The sequence below is a fragment of the Anabrus simplex genome, chromosome 4 (assembly GCF_040414725.1).
Source record: "Anabrus simplex isolate iqAnaSimp1 chromosome 4, ASM4041472v1, whole genome shotgun sequence".
NCBI lineage: Eukaryota > Metazoa > Arthropoda > Insecta > Orthoptera > Tettigoniidae > Anabrus > Anabrus simplex.
The window spans coordinates 142,091,412-142,112,558 of NC_090268.1; the positions used below are offsets into that span (position 1 = coordinate 142,091,412).

The window sequence follows — 21,147 nt, forward strand, 5'->3', positions numbered from 1 at the left end:
ATGCTGATATTCCCTCTTGTGATGTCGGCGAGGCATAGTGGCACTGAGGTACACGTTTCCACGGCTCCGCACAGACTGAGCGTTGCGTAACACTGCCCTGGCCGGTCACACACAGAAGGGCATTGCTGGGCTTACGTGCACGCCATCTCTTTGCAATTGAAATCACTTATTATGCTTCTACTGTTCTACACGTACTCTGATTTGGCGTGTTTCAGACCATTGCTTCTGAGTGTTTCACTTTCTAAAAACAGCAGTGTAGTACAAGTCATAATACTACAATGTTCTTCGTTATCTCATAATGCCACTTGTGCTAGCTTTTTACATGTTGATTTAGTTTTAAATTTTAGATTTTAAATTCATGTAATGCCAGTAAGATAATGGGAATGAGATCGTAGTAAGTTCTGTTTTGTATGTCGACTTGAGAGTGATGATGAAACAAATGTAAAATATGTTTTGGCATTATGAAATATTAGCATGAAAAATAGAGAAAAATTGTAGTCTATTTCAACACTTCCGTATTCATCATTATTTAAGTGGAAGTAGTTCTATAACGACTTCAGTATGCTAGTCTTACGTGATGTTACGAAGAAGGGGCAACGCATTTTTCATTAGCCCAGGGCCCCCAAACACCTTAATCCGGCACTATTCAAATGTAAATAAAAAACAATCGGTGTGTCACGTTTACGCTCGAGCGCCTGAGAGGATGGCAGACGATCTGACATCTTTAAGAATGCGTAGCGCGGAAACTAATTGCCGCAGATCTGTGGTTCATTATGTTCAAAATACTTGTATTTGTATCATCTAATACTACTCTGACTAACGAAACGAAGTTTTTCTGCACCATGTATGGCATTTCACTAAGTCAATGTCTTACTGCTAGCAAGTAGCGGTGATATACAAACTCCTGACATAGTTGGAATTACCTAGTTCCAGAATAAAAATGTATTCCCAACACTTTCACAATATTACCTGACAATATAGGCTACAAAACTGTGCACTTCCCCAGTTTCTACGTATTACTAATAACCGTTATATAAACATCACAACGGATTTAGATAAACGATGCACGGAAGTATGATGGATGTACTCTCACAAGACTAGAGTGAGTAGTGAACAATTCTACGTGATGTAGTTTAAATCGGTTTTTGTGTTTTAGTGTAATGATCGTATTCTTAATATCCCACCAATTCTCCTTTTCCTAATGTGCTACTTCTTCTTCAAGAGTAGGCGTAATTTATTCCAGGAAGTCAAACGATATCGTTCCTTAAAATCCATTAAAAAATCATTAAGGAAACCTGTCGAATGAACTTGTCTGGAACTCGTTGTTGATTCTTATGACGTTGCAGTCCGATTCGTTGGCTGAACGGTCAGCGTACTGGCCTTCGGTTCAGAGGGTCCCGGGTTCGATTCCCGGCCAGGTCGGGGATTTTAACCTTAATTGGTTAATTCCAATGGCACGGGGGCTGGGTGTATGTGTTGTCTTCATCATCATTTCATCCTCATCACGGCGCGCAGGTCACCTACGGGTGTCAAATAGAAAGACCTGCACCTGGCGAGCCGAACCCTTCCTTGGATATCCCGGCACTAAAAGCCATACGACATTTCATTTTTACGACGTTGCAGATAAACCTTAATTGCCTTTTTCATAGACATTAGCCGACAGTCAAATGTTATTACCGTAGGAGAAACATCTAGTGGTATGATCTCTCTTGGGATGTAAGTTTTACATTTAGACTACAGTTTTAGTGCATCACATGTAATCTGTAAGGACGACTTCTTTAAGAACTGTATTAAGTCTCATGTGTTTCAGTCCAGTGTGCCAGATCTTCTGTGTCACGTCTATTTTCTATAGTTTTGCACAAAGCGGCCAATTACATACTATCTGCGAGAACCGGTACGTATACAAATGTGTAGGCTTTTAGTAAGATAGGTTGCTTCTAATGCGTTTATTTAGTGCATAACATCATACCGGTACGTAGTATAGTTTTTTTAATAACATTGAAATGACACAAAGTAAATGAAAAAGTATGTATATTTTATTACCGGTAGGTATCCGACTTTACTGACTCCTTGTTTAGAGATACTTTCACTTATCCGAAGTATCAGTTGCCTAGGGATTAGCAATAATATGGAATGTTATTTACAATGTGTTTATAATTATTACTACAATTACTATTTTATTCTAATAGACAATTATTATTTGCCGCAACAATGATTAAAATGTACAAACAGATAAATGGAACATATAATTTAAAATACTAGGCTTCGCCAATAGGAAAAGTCCTCTCAGTTTTAATTACTGCGTTGATGGGGTGAAAGTTCCTTTTGGGGATAATTGTAAGTACCGTACCTAGGTGTTGATATAAGAAAAGACCTTCATTGGGGTAATCACATAAATATGATTGTAAATAAAGGATACAGATCTCTGCACATGGTTATGAGGGTGTTTAGGGGTTGTAGTAAGGATGTAAAGGAGAGGGCATATGAGTCTCTGGTAAGACCCCAACTAGAGTTTGGTTCCAGTGTATGGGACCCTCACCAGGATTACCTGATTCAAGAACTGGATAAAATCCAAAGAAAAGCAGCTCGATTTGTTCTGGGTGATTTCCGACAAAAGAGTAGCCTTACAAAAATGTTGCAATGTTTGGGCTGGGAAGACTTGGGAGAAAGGAGACGAGCTTCTCGATTAAGTGGTATGTTCCGAGCTGTCAGTGGAGAGATAGCGTGGGAGGACATCAATATACGAATAAGTTTGAGTGGTGTCTTTAAAAGTAGAAAAGATCACAATATGAAGATAAAGTTGGAATTCAAGAGGACAAATTGGGGCAAATATTCGTTTATAGGAAGGGGAGTTAGGGATTGGAATAACTTACCAAGGGAGATGTTCAATAATTTTCCAATTTCTTTGCGATCATTTAAGAAAAGGCTAGGAAAACAACAGATAGGAAATCTGCCACCTGCGCGACTGCCCTAAATGCAGATCAGTAGGAATGATTTGATTTTGATTTTTCACACTCTGAAGTTATACTTAACCATGGTTTATGGTCACTATGACTTCGACAGAGTATACGCATGCGCTATACGGCTGCAGATAACGATGTTGGTGTGTTACTTTGACCAAGTAGGACCTCCGCAAAAATGCATTCTACATTTTTTAAATGGGCAAGACAGTGCGCAATTTGTAGGGCAGGAGGGAGGCTTTCTCCACTGTCTTGGACCTTCCCAGCCTCATGTTATGAATATCCAACCACAGGATATTTTACATTTATATACATTAATGTTTTAATTAAATTTAAACCTTACCGGGAGAGCCTCTTTTTTTCAGGCCAGTGAACAACATTAAGAACTGTTTTGAACACAAGCCTCTTTTTGGATGCGGCTGTTTTAAATCCTGGTGTAATTCTGAGCTGAATGTGAACGTGTGTTTTATGGTTTATGTGGTTACCGTAAGCCTACTACAGAAAAGAGAAATTTACTGTAAATGAAAAATGTACGCATCAATTGTGAAAGATCGTATCCACAAATAAAATCAAAAATGTATTTCGCCATGTGTAAAAGACCTTAAAAGTAAGATCTGAATTGTTCCCATTTCTTCAATCAAATGCGAGTGGAAGTTCAGTGCCATGAATATAACAATGACTGATCCAAGGAACTGCTTACAATTTGCAACACTTTCAAATGTGTGTGTGTTTTGTTTAAATTTCCGTGAATGGTCCTCCATTACATAGCTACAATCCAAAAACGTTTTGCGGCGGGATGGGTCAAGTGGAACATCACAGTACCCTGGACGAACCACAGGAAAACCACCACAGATCAGCCAGAACTACAGCAGTCTTGCCTCTTCAGCTGACTTACGTTTCATATTTAGTAGGCCTACATTTTAATTTCAGAGCTCACATGAAAAATGATGGTATTTTTATTAATTATTAACACCGGTAACCAAACGAATAAGCATATTTTGGCTGGGCATATACGGTGTTGATTTTACCGCACGCTCAGAGTTCCGATTTCACCAAAATATGGCCGACTATTGGCGTCATCTGTCCTTGGCATTATTCATTTACCTTAACTTCCCGAACAGTTTGGAGTGCGAATAGGACAAAGAATACCATTATACCTATTCTCTTATATGATCCTCGTTATACCCTATCGTTTAAACAAAGAGTTGCTCAGCTGGGTGCCCACTGAAGCTTGCCCTGCCCAGTGCGGCCGAGCTCGCTTGTACGGTATGCGGGTAGCGTATGTCACAGTCAAGGAAAGAACAAAATGCATTAGGTACTGCCGAGACCAACTACAATATTATCATTTGGTCTTGGTACGGCACAGGAGGATTGTGACTACGGAGCTCTCCTCGCACCATTCAATGAAATGTTGATTGGAGACAAGTATTTAAAAATGACACTCTAATCACAAGAAAAGCCGATCTTTTAAAAATATTCCGGTTTGATTTATTCTGCGCTCGATATTAATAGGCATGGTTTTACATTTTTATTTACACATTCAAAGAAAACCGACACGTAATAAGTTTCGTGTCACGGTGTGCAAGCTGTACTGAACAATTTCTTGGATGACAGAATTTCCACTAAGGAAAGTAAACCGGGTGAGTTGGCCGTGCGGTTAGGGGCGCACAGCTGTAAGCTTGCATCCGGGAGATAGTGGGTTCGAACCCCACTGTCGGAAGCCCTGAAGATGTTTTTCCGTGGTTTCCCATTTTCACACCAGGCAAATGCTGGGGCTGTACCTTAATTAAGGCCACGACCGCTTCCTTCCCACTTCTAGTCCTTTCCTGTTCCATCGTCGCCATATGACCTCTCTGTGTCGGTGCGATGTAAAACACCTTGCAAAAAGATAATTAAGGCCACGGCCGGTTCCCTCCCAATCACAGGCCTTTCCTATCCCATCGCCGCCATAAGACCTCCCTGTGTCGGTGCGACGTAAAGCTAATTTTTAAAACGACGAAAAGAAAAGTAAAATTTCTGTTATTCATTCAATAAAATGTACCGGTAGTATATTTACATACAGTACTTCAACAAGTTTAATGCTTGATTTTGCACTGTGTTGTAGGCCTAATGCTGTGACTACTAGCTGTTTTGCTTCTGTGATAGTATATCATAAATGACAATGTGAAATTGTTTACAGTATGGTAATATAAGTCCGGCCCCGCGGTGAAGGGGGCAACGCGTCCGCCTGTCACCCGGCGGCCCCGGGTTCGATTCCCGGCCGGGTCAGGGGATTTTAAATGTAATGATTGATATCCCTGGCCTGGGTGTTTGTGACGTCCTATTCCAATTACACGCAGGGTCATACAATATGGTGCCAGTAGGAGCAAAAGATCCACATGGGTCGACGCCCTGAAGAGATAGCATTTAAAAAATGGTAATATAAACTGTATATTAGGAAAAGTAAAGGTTTCATCCCAATGTTTTTTGATAACTGGAGGTAACTATCATAAAATCACTCTTCTCACAAAGATAGAGGGCTGAAATTTGGCACAAGTGTTTCTTATAAGCAAATAAAGAAAAGTAAGAATGTTTTATTCCAATATTTTTATTAAGGGGTGAATTGCATGTAATTATCTTAATTAGGCTACAACATTTAATTCTCATACTTCCCAAGAAGCTAGAAAGCTGCAATTTGGCACACATATTCCTCACAACCTAATTAGGAAAAGTGAAGATGTTTCATTCCGATGTTTTGTGATTAAGGAGTGATATTGGGGTAACCACCCTAATCACTGTATCACTGATTCTTTCATTTCCCACAAAGCAATACAAATAATAATGCTATTGTTTTTACATCCCAACAATTACCTACTTTTAACGGTTTTCAGATATACCAAGTGCCAGCATTTTGTCCCGCAGGAGTTCTGTAAAGTGCCAGTAAATCTACCTTCAATTGCCACAGGACTGAGCCAGGATCGAACTTGCCAAGTTGGTGTCAGAAGGCCGTCCGGCTCCATGCCTAAGTGGTTAGCATGCTGGCCTTTGGTCACAGGAGTCCCGGGTTCGATTTCCGGCAGGGTCGGGAATTTTAACTATCATTCGTTAATTTCGCTGGCATGGGGGTGGAGTATATGTGTCGTCTTCATCATCATTTCATCCTCAACACGATGCGCAGGTCGTCTACAGGCGTCAAATCAGAAGACCTGCACCTGGCGAGCCAAACATGTCCTCGGACACTCCCGGCACTAAAAGCCATACGCCATTTCATTTCATTGTCAGAAGGCCAACGCCTCAACCATCTGAGCCATTCAGCCTGGCCTTCACACAAAGTTATATGGCAGAAATTTAGCACAGATTTAATTAGTAAAGATAAAAATGTTATTGTGATGTTTTGTGATTAAGGGGATGAAATCGCTGTGTACTACAGTACCCTAAACATCATCTCTTATATTCAAGCTTGCCGGGAAGGTAGAGGGCTACAATTTGGCACAGGTATTCCTTATAAGCTAATTCGAAAAACAAATATCTTTAATTCTGATGTTCTGTGATTAAAGGAGTGAAATCAGGCTAACTACCCCTATCAACAATATCACTTATTTTCATCTTACAGTTCAAACAGGCCTGGTGGACTGAAATTTGGCACATATATTTCTTACAAGGTAATAAGAAATGTAAAGATGTTGCATACTGACGTTTGGTGATATTGCTTCATGAACTACCAGTACCTAGAAAACCATCATTTAGGTCAAAATTTTAACAGGGATTGCTGTGAATGAGACTGTGTTCATTCCAAGAATTCCAGTTATTCCATCAGATTATGCTTTTGAATTTAAATGTCTCCAGTTCCTTGTTAAGGTTTGCTTTGCCATGACTATAAACAAATCACAGGGACAATTGCTAAAAAAAAAAAAAAAAAAAAGGCTGGTATCAATGTACAAGAAAACTGTTTTATATATGGGCAGTTTTAAGTAGCCTGTTTGAAGGTTATCAAACCATTTAACCTCATTTTTGATTATTTTTTTAGAAAGCCTTCTTTTCATACCTTGATGCGACAAGGCAGGGCTCCTAAATGGTGATCGCCTCTCTTAGGCCAGTCTAACCTTGAAATTTTAGCACCATGTGGAAGAACATCCAACGTTATTTACTGAGAGGTATTATAAATGAGGTGAATCCCATTCAACCCCATTCTTCTAGAGTATAGTTTAAATTTTGAGATGCAACTATCCCAGGACTTACGATTTCATCTGCCAGTAGGCAAGGGGACCTGCCTAAAATAAAACTCCCCAAGCAGTAGGTAAGGGGACCTGCTGAAAATAAAACTCCCCATGAGAAACAATATATAGTCACCTCCCCATGGCATTTCTCGAGTAACACTAAGAACCCTGCTATTAGGCTTAAAAAAAAACTGTAGTAGGCAACGGTCTCTGCCAAAAATAAAACTCTTCAGCTAGTAGGCAAGGGGACCTACCAGAAATAAAACTTTCTAATTCCAAAATGCTGGCAACCAAGATGAGTTAGCTGGAAAATTTATAACAGACCAATTATATTAAAATTATGGACTTTTGAAATTTTGTTTTACATCGCACCGGCACAGATAGGTCTTATGATGACAATAGAATAGGAAAGGGCAAGGAGTACGAAGGAAGCAACAACCCCAGTATTTGCCTAGTCACAGTGTGAAAATGAGAAGCCATGGGAAACCGTCTTCAGGGCTGCCGAAAGTGGGGTTTGAACCCACTGTCTCGTGAATGCAAGTTAACAGCTACATGACACAAACCGCACAGCCACTCACTCAGTGAAAATAAAAATCCCCATGAAAAACAAAACAGTCACCTCCTCGCGGTGTTTCTCAAGTAGCGCTTACAACCATGCAATTATATTTCAAATAAAAAAGGCAGTATGCAGGGGGCCCTGATGAAAATAAAACTCTCCACAAGAAATGATACATAATCACCTCCTCATGGTGTTTATCAGTAGCGCTAAGAACCATGCTATTAAGCTTCAAACAAAAATTCCTCATTTTCATTCAAAAATAATGCAATAACCCATGTGAAGTACAGGCATAGTCTACAGCTAGTTGTAGCTAACTATAATAAAGTCCTATATAAAAATACTAGCAAGAAACTCGTGCTTCGCTATAGTATTATACTGAAATTTATAATTGAATGCTTAAAGTTTTATACATAATCCGCCGAAATTCGCTATCTGACTTGTTTTATGAGAGATTACAGCAAAGTTCCTCCCATTTTTCAATCTTTCTTTCCAGCAATCTATTTCGTACTTTCCGGGCTAGGTCCAGGTATTCCGCCCGGTCAGTTGGGTCCCTAAATCTTTGCTATCTTCTCCTATAAGCAATTTTAATATGACTCAAATCCTTGAGGAGATCCGGCGTGGTGTCGTCTTGAGTGCCTTGATGGTACTGAATCCGCGGCCGGACAGCATTCGTAAGTCATTGCCCGGCCAGGACCCGTTTCCAGTGCGGTCCGCACATTTGGACGGTCCAGAACACCATTATTATTAGGGTGGGTGATATTAGTTGAATTTAGGTTATTATTATCATTATGGACCCCGCAGCAAGATGCAAGACCGCTACTTGGCGGTAAATTACATCTGCTGCCATTGTCATTGCTGACAATGTGACCAGCACCATTGTCGCGTGTAGACAAGTGTGCGGGATTTCTGGCAATACGAATGATATACAAGGTGTCCGGGTTAAAGGTATACCTAATAACATAAAATTTAATAACTTTCGAAATAATGGAGATATTTATTGGCGGTTTTTTTCTACAACTAGGGTAACTAAAAATATTTCCTGTGTTCGCTTGCAGTGACGGTGGAACCACATGCGCATAACTGTATTGTTCACGAGAAGCACACCAGAAGGTGTTCTGTGTGCTTTCGCTAGCGGAGAAAAAATCCGTTACACTAGTACAACATAGATTTCGGTGTGAGTATGGACTGTTACCAACTGATGATGTTTCCACTTACGTAACAATCATGAAATGGGACAGGCGCCTTCGAGAATCTGGGACTTTGCTGTTGATGTCGGGCCGCCACGCCAAGCACGCGGTTTCAGAGGCTACTATTGATTTAATCTGTGAGTCCTTCAAGTGGAGCCCTCGTAAGTCAATTTGACAAGCAAGTAGGCAGTTACAGTTACCTTGTTCGACAGTACACGATGTCGTCCACAAAAGGTTGCGCCTACGGGAGTACAAACTGCAGCTTCATCAGAAAATCAAACCTTAGGACAGGCCGCTACGGAAGGCACTTGTGGAGACAATTGTGGCAAAAACTGATGGAAACGAGGCATTCCTCAATTCGGTCTGTTTCTCGGATGAGGCAACACTCCATATTCCCGGCACAGTAAACAAGCACAGTTGCCACGTATGAGGATCTGCCCCCCCCCTCCCCCCCCAACGTAGTGATAGTGTTGGAACGGGACTCTCCGATAGTGAATGTGTGGTGTGGATTGTTGAAGGACAAGGTTATTGGCTCATTCTCCTTCGCAGAGCCTACACTTAATGGAACACGTTACCTAGACAAGCTGGAGCAGTATGTTGTGCCACAACTTCCTCGTGACGTGATTTTTCAGCAAGGTGGTGCACCATGCCATTATGCGGAAGTTGTGGGGGATTTCTTGAATCGTAAGTTTCCAGATCGCTAGATTGGGAGAGGTAGTCCATCAACTGCTTTGGCCCCCTAGAAGCCCTGACATTACACCACTTGATTTTTTCCTGTGGGGGTTTGTCGAGAATTCAGTGTACCAGACCTGCATCATCGCTATCGTGCAGCTATTGCAAATGTTACGCCTACAATGCTGCAGAACACTTGGAGAGAAGTGGAATACCGGTACCGATTAGATGTCTGTCGCGCCACTAATGGTGCGCATATCGAGGTTTATTAGGTATGTAAACAAACATTTTGAGTTATCCTCCTTGTAGAAACAAACCACAAGTAAATATCTCCACTACTTCTCAAGTTATTAAATTTTATATTATAATACCTTTAACCCGGACAACTTGTACTTCCGTGCATTATTGACCTTATTATAGAGGTGAACAATTGCACGGTCAATATCATTCCTATCGTTTATTTCAAATGTGTTTACATTTTTATTTATATGCCAGGAGAATCTACTGTAATCTAAGTTCTCCAAAGGAAAAGAAATGAAATGGCGTATGGCTTTTAGTGCCGGGAGATCCCAGGACGGGTTAGACTCGCCAAGTGCAGGTCTTTTGATTTGACTCCCGTAGGCGACCTGCGTGTTGTGATGAGGCTGAAATGATGATGAGGACAACATATACACCCGGTCCCCGTGCCAGGGAAATTAACCAATGGTGGTTAAAATTTCCGAACCTGCCAGGAATCGTACCCGGGACCCCTGTGACCAAAGGCCAGCACGCTAACCATTTAGTTATGGAGCCGGACTTCTCCAAAGGAAAAGATGGCTCTTGAAAACAAACCCAGGAAAGATTAAAAATGATCGATTTATGATCAGAATCAAGTATATTATGAACAGTAAAATCAATTGGTCTCAACTCCTTTTTTCACCCCACCACTGTTAAGTTGATTCTCCCCCCCCAAAAAAAATAAGAGAAGGCATGTTTCTTTCTTTATGTTTAAATGAGATTCCAAATACCAATGTTCACGTCTGTTACCTACAGTTTTGAGATAGAAGTATCCCTATAAAAAGAATTCAGTTTTTTCACTTCCTTTTTTACACTCCCCGTCATGAAGTGAATATTCCGAAAACAAATACTTGTTTCTTTATTAGTAAAGGATCTTCTAAATACCAATTATCATGACTGTAACATCTTCAGTTTTTGAGGTATGTGTCATAAAAGGAATTCAACTCCTTTTCACCCCTGCCCCCCAAGACGATTTTCCCCCCAAAATGCGTTTTTCTTTGCTTTTAAAGGAGATCCAAATGCCAATTATCACGTCTGTAACAACTTTAGTTTTTGTACCGGGAGGTACACCTCTACGCTGCACATTTAAATCTTGCGCCTAAAAGAACTCCTCTTCTGGAGAAATCTTGAACTGGAAACTACACCTACTCAAAACTTTACTCAGAAGATGTCACTACAGAAATCTAATGAAATTTTGTCATTTTGAAGTTTCCAGTACTGTGTGTATTTTTACTTGCTTTGTTTACCCTCCATCAAGAAGTTTGGACTTTCTTCAACAGATGTCACTGCTAACAAACTACACTGAGCGACACGAAAAATGCAACACTTCAATTTCTTTCAAAAACTGAAATTTATTCTAAATTTATGACTTTTATGACACTAATCCACCATCTTATGATGGAATATTGTGGTACGGTCCCATCTAACGGTCTAACAATGAAAAGAAAAGACGATTATAAACGAAGTGAACAAATTAAGCGAGAGATGCACATTTCAAGGAAATTTGAAGTAAGCTCATAAAGGTAATGCATTCTGTTTTAATGTTACACACGTCACACTTTCACTTCACAGACCTCGGAGACTATCTCGGGGACCTCTGTTCGCATCTTCAAAAGCGTGTATTGCCACCTCTTGCAGCAATGACGGCATTCAACCTTTCAGGCATGCTCCTGATTAATGCGCTAATGTTCTGTTGAATCATTTCCCATTCTTCCAGAAGGGCGTTCCGTAGGTCCTGTAGCGCTGATGGACTCTTCTCCCCAGCTGGTCTCAAACATGCTCAGTGGGATTCAAATCGGAGCTTTGAGCAGGCCAAACCATAGCATGATTCTCTCTTTCATCCAAGAACTGTTGCACAATTCTCGTAACATGTGGGCGTGCATTGTCGTGCATTAGTGTAAAACCATCACCAATAAACGGAGCGCAAGGCACAACATGCTCCAGAAGGATTTCTTCCACATACCGATGTGCGGTAAGGCTCCCATGCTCCACGAAGACTAAATCCGTCCTTGCAGCTGTATTGATTCCTGCCCACACCATCACAGAACCACCGTGAAAAGGCGTCCTGGATAAGAATGTGCAAGGGGAATACCTTTCCCCTGGCCTTCTCCAGACCCTCTCTCTTCCGTCAGGTGATCGGAGGCTAAATTGCAACTCGTCGGTGAACAACACTTGATCCCATTGTTGTACTGTCCAGCCAAGATGTTCCCTTGCGAAACGCAGTCGAGCTGTGCGATGCTCTCTGGTGAGTTCCGGTCCTGTAGCAGGCCTTCTGGACTAAAGATTGGCTTCTTCCAGTCTGCTTCAAGCGGTTCTAAAACACTGACCCCTCGAACTTGGTGGAGTAGATTTCCTGCTTCAATAGCGGTGGTGTGACGGTTGCGGAGAACTTGAAGTTGTAAGAAGCGGTCATCTTTCTCCGAAGTTGCTCTTCTCGGGCTTGATCCTGGTCTCCCTGCAAAGCCTCCAGTTTCCCTGTACCTTCGTACGGTTCTAGAAATTGTAGAAGGTGTAGTACTCAAAACTTCTGCAATGTAATGCATGCTGCGACCATCTTCCGCCAAAGCAACAGCTTTCGCAGATTGTTCAGGGCTTAACGGCATGTTTACTCCAGAAAGCTGATTAAGAGAATCACAGAGAGATTCTACAAACACGTGTGATTGAAAGGGGAACAATTAAAGGTACAACAATAAGCGCTACAAGAGCGGGAGAACATTATTGGCTCACATCCAGAGATATGTTTTCCAGGTTGCGCAAAAAAAAAAAAAAAAAAAAAAAAAACAAAAAACAATTGAAGCTAGTGCAATAAGCAATCAACACTTCACTGTTTACTCGCAAAGCAACGCCGTCTAAAAAGAATGGTTGAAGTGCTTCACTTCGATTAAATAGATAATTACACATCATTTATTGGGTGTTGCGTTTTTCGTGCCGCTCAGTGTATGATCATGCACCCTGGTGCAAAGTGGAAGTACTTTTTTGAAGAAGTTTTGTATTCATAATTTATTTTTGTACTAAATTATGTTCATTCATTTTTGGGTTGGCAATATTGATCTTTTCTTTCCGCCAATTTTGAATTTAGCCTATCATGATTTTCTGTAATTAATTTTCGGCCTATCACAGGCTTCTTCCTCGATTCTGAGTGTCACTTTTAAATTGGACCAATAAAACCCTGTGGGTGTGTCTTGATTATTCATGAAAGGTCTCAAACTTTCCCCGAGGGTTTATAAACTGCGGATTTTCATGTCTCTTGGCCATTTGATCGTCATCTAACTTAGTGTGTGTGTCAAGCAGGAGGCGGGAAGGCGCCTCTTTCACCAGGCAGCAGTACAACGACAAGGTAATGGCCAATTAACATCTTTATTTCCTGCTAGCTCTGCAGTTTAACCCGAGGGAGAGGTCTGAGACTTTAACTATGTAACATACCTTTCCGTAAATGTAACTTCTGCTGGCTTATGTAATAACTTCATAAATCTTTAACTGTGAATCAGGGATAGAGAGTGAGGTACCCTCTGGAGCTCCCCTTTATATTGGTTTGAGGTGACTACGTTTTGTAACTAGTTTTCTTCTTTCCGTAATGTCTTAAATTTCTTCTTATACGAGTCACCTCCATAGTTTGGGAATAGCCCCTGTTTAATCGGCCTAGTGCCCCTTAGGTTTTAAGAATGCATATTTAGGAGTGCAAGTACACACCTCCATTCAATTTGTGTTTCGGGCCATTTACTTAACGTGTTATTTTCCGCTACAGCCCAATAGGTTGGGTACTAGATACCCCTGTTGTCAAATCTTGTAAGTGGTGCCTTGATGGCGAGTGATAGTAATTTTCTGATATCGCCTAAAATAGGCTTGTAAAACTGAGAGCACGTCAGCTCTTTTCTTGTGTTGTAAAAGTGCCTCTGGAAGGCTTGATGTTGTGTAGTGGGAGCAAGCGCTCCATGTATTAGGGGAGTTCTGCCATTGCATAAAATTTGTGCTCCTTGTAAAGTTGAGCTGAGAGCTCAGGAAATGTAAAGCATGGGGCTTAAAGCCCAGGACTTGTGGAATTCACTGTATTGTATTTTCCTCGACTTGTTCCAAATTTGCTAATTGTAACTGTTATTTGTTGATTTTTGGAAATTCAAAAAATATAACCTTTGTTAAAGTTTTAAATTAACTTTGATATTGTAGTTAGACCCACTCACCGTGGCACCTTCTTTCACCTTTGCTGGTCCACGGGTAAACCCGTATCAGTTTTTATTAGACATAAGTATCCTCATACAATTAATTAAATTTTGAATTATTTCACCCACCTTCATTAGATTTTCCAAAATCAAAGGAATACATGATTTTTACTTTTAAAGCAGGTTACAAATACCAATTGTCACATTTGCAACATATTTTGTTTTTGAGATAATAGTATCTTCATACAAATAATTCAACTAATTTTTCAATTCTACCCCCCACCTCCCTCTAAGTGGATTTCCGAAAGCAAAAAATACATATTTCTTTATTTTTAAAGGAGATTCTAAATACCAATTTTCACATCTGTAACATCTTCAGTTTTTGAGATATTAGTATCCTAATAAAAAGAATTCAACTCCATTTTCAGTCATTTTACCCCCCCACCTAAGTGGTTTTCCAAAAACAAAAAATATATGTTTCTTTATTTTTAATAGAGCTTAAAAATACCATTTTTCACTTCTGTAACATGTTAAGTTTTTGAGATATACTGTAGACATGCTTATTTTAAAATTTCATCCCCTTTTTGTCCCCGTTAGTGGAGTTTCTGAAAATAGTGCTGTGTTTCTTTACTTTTACAGGAGATTCCAAATACCAATTTTTATGTCTGTAACATTTTACTTTTCTGAGATATACTGTAGATATAGTCTTTCTAAAAATCACCGCATTTGTCACTCCTGCTTAACCCCCATTAACTGGATTTTCCAAAAACAAAAAATACGTATTTCTTTATTTTTTAAGGAGTTTCTAAATACTAATTTTCAGGTCTGTAAAATCTTCAGTTTCTCAGATATAAGTATCCTCATTAAAGGCTTTCAACCCCATTTTCACCCCTCCTAGTTTACTGAAAACAAAACAATACCAATTTTTACATCTGTAAACTTTTAAAGTTTTGAGATATAGATACACTCATTTTAAAAATTAATCCCCCTTTTCACCCCCTTAACGATGGAATATTAAAAAATCCTCCCTTAGTGACCATCTACATTGTAATAGAAATGTATCCTCAAAATTTCACTTCTTTATGTCCATTTTTTGGGCTCGGCGATGATGAATCAGTCAGTCAGTCAGTCAGTCAGGACATGTTCTTTTATATATATATTTTTTTAATCCGTAAAATATTACCTAGAATGTGAAATGTTCACAACAACTTTAACAACTTTCATCTTTTTCAATTTTTCAAATTTAAAAAATGTTGTCGCACCCCATGGCATAGCCCAGTTAATCATCCATGCCAATGTTTATTGACAAATGCTACTTGGAAGCCAGAAATTGTAATATTTAACAATTTATAATTGTTGTCATTCTTTTGTTCTAGGATGACAAAAAATGCACCCACTGCCAATGACAAATTCTTGTACTTTGCTTACGGAAGTAATTTACTGGCTCAACGAATTCACATCAATAATCCAACTGCTAAGCGAATAGCTACTGGGAAACTGAAGGTAATATGAGTAATCACTAGAGTATGAACATTGAATATTCCATCCTTTGAAAAAACAACCAACCACAATTAGCATTTTAACTTTGTTTTTCTTTATTATTTACATAGGTTATACCCACAGTGGAGCACTTAAATCAATCCATATACACTACTGTACCGTTCCCGTCTGAAATATAGTCTACCGGCGCCCATCGGAGAGCTGCGTGTTCGGTTCTTAAAAAAAATTGATCGGGCTAAAATAAATTAAAAATCTCAGGATAAAATAAATACCATGGGTATATGAACGGGAAACAGTATCATACTTCCGAAATAAAATACAAAATAAAGGGGTAAGATGGATTTATTGACTAATAAACATTATTGAACTTTGAGATAAACAAAAAAATGGAAAATGATTAAAATATGGCTCAAATAAATGCCAAAAAAATTAATATGTGCCGGGCACATAATTAACATAAATTACACCAATTTACAAAGGACGGGCAATGTCCCGTTTCAAAATGAAAACATTTACAAAATAAACGCAACGACCTGGGCAAGAAATTCACACTTCGCTTCGACCTACGCAGTTAAATTCATTTTAACGCATCCTGACGGATATCATTTAAATTATAATTACAGGACATACTGCGACAGAATAAAATTATGCTAAATCCGATCCATAATAAAACGATATGTACATCACTTAGCATCAAATCAATATTTCAGGGACCTTAGCTTACATCTACACTGAATTTACCTAACAGACCGTTCTGTTATAAATTGGATGGCTTAGAAGCCTGCTTCCCCAATAGAATGAGTTTCGGACTCATATTTAAGAACAAATCTTTTCAACGCTGGCCATGACATAATCAACAACAATCCAAGTAACACAAATTAATACAAAATACACTCTCGGAGAAACCTGTAATGACATGCAATAAAAAAATAATATCATCTGTGTATTCAATATCTAAAATATAAACAATAAGATACTAGACTCCTTCATATAAAAAGAACACCGAACTCCAGGCTCAGCTATCCGTCTGTTGATCTTTCAATAGCACGCTGTAATATAAATCACGGAACACTTCTAATGCGCCAGCTATGAAACACCTTACTTCGCCAGAAAAGACTCTAACTAATTGGTTTGGTAAATCTTGCCTGAGAAATTTTAATATATTTGAAAACATAAATTACGCTGCCATTCACTTCTCTGTTCATTTAATTAACACAAGGCCACGAACTCACACTAAAGAGCCAATACACATTCCTATGGCCTTAACTACATATTCCAATATAACACGGCTTGCAGATATGATACTCAACACATCTGGCCTAACACTTTGGGGTCCGTGAGTTCGATTCTCACAATCATAATGAACACTTGAGGCAAATCAAACCTCTCTCTTTTCATGCAGCTGACACCATTATATCTTTCCGATATTCACTTCCAGGCACGACCGTCCTGTAATAACACATTGTAATCTCAGTTTCAGGCTAATCTTGCCTTTTTCTCGTAAAAACATAACTCAATACCAATTAGCTAGTTCTCTCTGCGGATCTAGAAGATATTAGTTCGACGGTGCACTTTTACGTTGGTCATCACTGCCATGTACTCATATAAACGTGCTACATGCAGGAAAAAAAATACCTTGCTAAATTTTATTCCCAGACCAAACTTTAGGCTGTGTAGCCTTCATACTAAAAGAGTCTACATCTTGTACCAAAATGGAATACACAGTTACCTTTAGACATATATATCCTCATCTACACCTAATCATTTCCCTCTTTCCCATCTTATAAAAAAGGAAATAAAGTAAAATATAAAAATCAGGGTTCCAAACATGCATTTCCCTGAAACATGACACTAATCTATAAAAATACAACATAGCTCAGTCACAACAAGACTGACATTTACATTTACATTACATTACACTGGGATCGAATTAGCCTAATTCCTTCTATCTAAGCATGCCTATAATTAAAAATGAACTTAACTGGTAGCGTCTCAGTTTCTTCATGATTCCAGGCCACAGCGTCCAGCAAATTACGCCATGATTGCACCAAACTGCATGGCGTTATCAAATACTCTGCAAGTCTTTTCTTCTCTCTTCATCATTATGTAATAGTGCTTCGCACACACCATTTAATTGTACCGATACGATGACGACGGTTCGTACAAGTTCTTCGCGAAACCGAACGCGTACCGGACACGGTATTTGCACAAACCGTATGCAAATTACGCATACACGGGTACGGAAATATCGACAGTAACTATCGTTTTATTGATATTATCCCGTGTCACCACCGCACTTTGACACACGTGATACCTGATATTATTTATATAGCAAAGGTAATTGCTCTGTTAATATACTATGTACACTCGTAACTGCAATCTATCACTTGCATTCATGTAATGCATATTTTCATAAAGGAAAACGTTTCAGCTTCACAAATTGACTACTTATATGTTCAAACTGGTCACTTTTAAAAAAAGTGACTTTCCTATACCACTGGCTTAATATCAAAAACACCGACCCGCGCGGTTCACACTTCAAAAGCAGAGTCACTTTCCATTTCCAGAGGCTACTATATACACCAAGCTCCCGGTATTAGTCATGTCTTAGGGGATTCCACTGGCGTGATGACGTTACTGCTCACCCACTACTCTACAAAGCGCTGATTCAATAAAAATATGTTAATTACTTTATTAATTCAAATTAAGTATTGCAACTGTCTACAGGTAGTTCTTTTAATGTTTAACTGGCTTCTATTTCATATTAAAACCGTGGAGTATAGCTTTATAACAAATTGCCTAATAAAATAAAGAGTAGTGCAGCACTGTAAATTTAGAAGTTGGTAAGACTGACTTAATTTGTTTTGTAAATCCCTTCATTCTGCCATATCACTTCCAGGGCTGTGATTGGTCCTTTTATAATCGGCCGCTCTCAAACACTCTCGTGCATCCCCGGTTGAATCATACGGAATACCCGAGTTATTCACTGTCGCTATGCATAGATAAGAAGCTATTACTGATGTCACGCGATGACGGAATACTGCATTACGCAACTTCTAGGTCGCATCATGACTCTTACTTGTATTAGATGCACAATGTTACACCATATTATATAATTAATATTTGGGGCATATATGATATGGCACACTACAGTCTTCACAATATTAGTTGTAATGTTTTCTCAACTTCCTCTTCTCTTCCCAGAACTTAATTTTTTCTGACCTGGCCGCCCTCTCTTCATCTGTAATGGTGTACTGTTTTTGTTTGGCTGTTTTTAATTTTAGTCTTGCTTCTCTACTTCTCAGAATCCTCTTCTCTTTTCTTTCTGCAATTTGTTTCATTGTTATATTCAGTTCTAAATATTTCTGGACCTTAGCGAACCAGTTGTTCTTGGTTTTACTTTTCCAAAAGAAATTGAATAATTGTTTCAGTAGTCTGGTCTCTGGTAGTCTTACTATGTGGGTGAAAAAGGCAATTCTCCTTTTTTGCATTGTGTCCACAATTGATTCATTTTCCTGATAGACTATTTCATTAGGCAGCAGTCTCCATTGCCCATTTACTTGATATTTTTATTGATGATTGTCCTAATGATCCTTCTGTCTATTTTATCCGTTGTTGCTTTGGTATTCAACTTAAACAGAATTTCGCTTACATAAGTTGCTTCAGATTTAACTACTGAACCATAATGTTTGAATTTGATGTTTATCAAAAAAGATTTCTTCTTATATGTTGACCATGTGACTGGTTGTGCTTGTCTCAGTTTTGTTGTTCTGTATTTTATTGAGGCTTTCTTATTTAGGTTCCAAGTTATAATTTTGCCACGATACTTGAACTTTTTTACAACCTTAATTTGTTTGTTATCGTTTAATTGAATGACAGAGGTGTCCACCTCAAAGGTTGGCATAATTTCTGTCTTCTCAAATGAAATTTGTAATCCCACTTTTGCTGCAATGTTTTCTAGTTGTTCAATTTGGACTTTAGCCTCTTCCATATTATTTGCCAGTACTGCAAGATCGTCTGCAAATGCTAAGCAGTTTAGTTTTATATTTCTACCAATCTCTATGTTCGGTTGGCATTTCTTTCTCCATTCTCGCATGACCTCCAGTACACAATTAAAAAAATAGGTGAGAGAACATCCCCCTGCCAAAGTCCAGTTTTGATTGTAAATGGCTCTGACAATTCTCCTCTAAATTTAACTTTTGCGTTAGTATTCTTGAGAGTGATTCCAATAAGATTGATCAGTTTTCTGTGAAGACCAAATTCTTGAAGGGTATTCAATAATGACTCCCGATGAATACTGTCATAAGCTTTTTTGAAGTCAACAAAAGTGACGACTAGGTTCTTACTTTGAGGTTTTTGATGCTTCATAATCCACTTAAGACTGATGATTTGATCTGGACAACTTCTGCTTGGCCGAAATCCTCCTTGGCACTCTCCAAGTTCTTGGTCCAGTAGTTCCTGTATTCTTGAGTGAATAATTTTGGAAAAGATCTTTTATGTGACATCAACAAGGGATATCCCTCTATAATTATTGGGATCTGACCTATCACCTTTCTTGTGTAGGGGGTGGATTATTGCTGAGTTCCATTCCTCAGGCATTTTTTCAGAGTTCCATATGTCAATAATACGTTTATGCAAGTTTCAGAGAGTTTGATCATTGGCATTCTTCCATAATTCTGCAACCAACTGATTTTCTCCTGCTGCTTTATAGTTCTTGAGCAAGTTAATGGCTTTGATCACTTCTACTGGGCAGTATCGCCTTTCTTGTCCTATTTTTGCATTAAAATCTCTCAGCAAGATTTTAACATGTGCATCAAGGATGTTTGATATCATATGGTCGAGTTCCTCCCAAAATTTGTCCACTTCTTCTCTATCCTTTCTGTTTTTATCATTTGTTGGTGCATGTACATTTATCAAGGTGTAGGTTTTGTTTTCTACTTTAATTGTTAAGGTTGCTGTCCTTGCAGAGCTTGAGGAGAAGTCTTCTATTGAGTCTGTTATACTATTATGAACCAAAAATCCCACTCCGAACTGAGGGACATTCTTCGTTACCCTTTTCCCTGGGGGTCCTTTATAGAGACGATATTCTCCTGATTCAATTGGATCCTGATTTGTATTTTGAATTTCTTGAAGTGCTGTTATTAAGATTTTATGTTGATCCATTACATCTGTTAAGTTCTGGGTCTTTGCAGTTGAGTAATTTTTTGAAGTAGACTGCCAAGATATTTGCATTGTCTTGGTTGTTATGTGCCATTTTCCCATTTACTCAGCATAAGTGTTACTGGAGTATACTTAGACTGATACTGTTTAAACGTCTTGTAATAATCCCTTGTTTTATGTTGCTTGAATGATTCATCTATTGTTCTGAGCATTTCATTCTGATGATTCCTTTTAATTCTTCAAATTTCTTTAGCTGCTTGCCTTCTAGCATTAGTTCTGGATTTTTCAGCATTTTTTTTTGGTGATCATTTAACCATGCTTTGTGCCTTGTTTGAATTGCCTTATCGCACTCCTCATTCCACCAGACATGTTTCTTCCTCCTTTTAATGGGAGCAAGTTCTTCAGCTACTGATTTCAATTTATTAATTATCACCTCTAAGTCATCACTTAGTTGTGTTTTAGATTTCTTCAAGTATACTT

General features: G+C 38.9%; 1 protein-coding gene across 3 annotated transcripts in view; it reads left to right on the forward strand.

The window, feature by feature from the left end:
• Positions 1 to 200: 200 nt before the first annotated feature.
• LOC136872511 (gamma-glutamylcyclotransferase) overlaps positions 201 to 21,147 on the forward strand; it is a 35,105-nt gene continuing 14,158 nt past the window's right edge. Inside the window, exons 1-3 of one of the 3 annotated variants that reach the window (XM_067146323.2) lie at positions 201 to 394; positions 1,811 to 1,894; positions 15,384 to 15,510. In XM_067146323.2, coding sequence (XP_067002424.2) covers positions 378 to 394; positions 1,811 to 1,894; positions 15,384 to 15,510 — 228 coding nt within the window. In that variant the 5' untranslated portion in view covers positions 201 to 377. Of the gene's footprint in view, positions 395 to 635; positions 1,103 to 1,645; positions 1,717 to 1,795; positions 1,895 to 15,383; positions 15,511 to 21,147 lie in introns of those variants that run through there. The other 2 variants (XM_067146322.2, XM_067146325.2) reach the window with 2 other exon arrangements.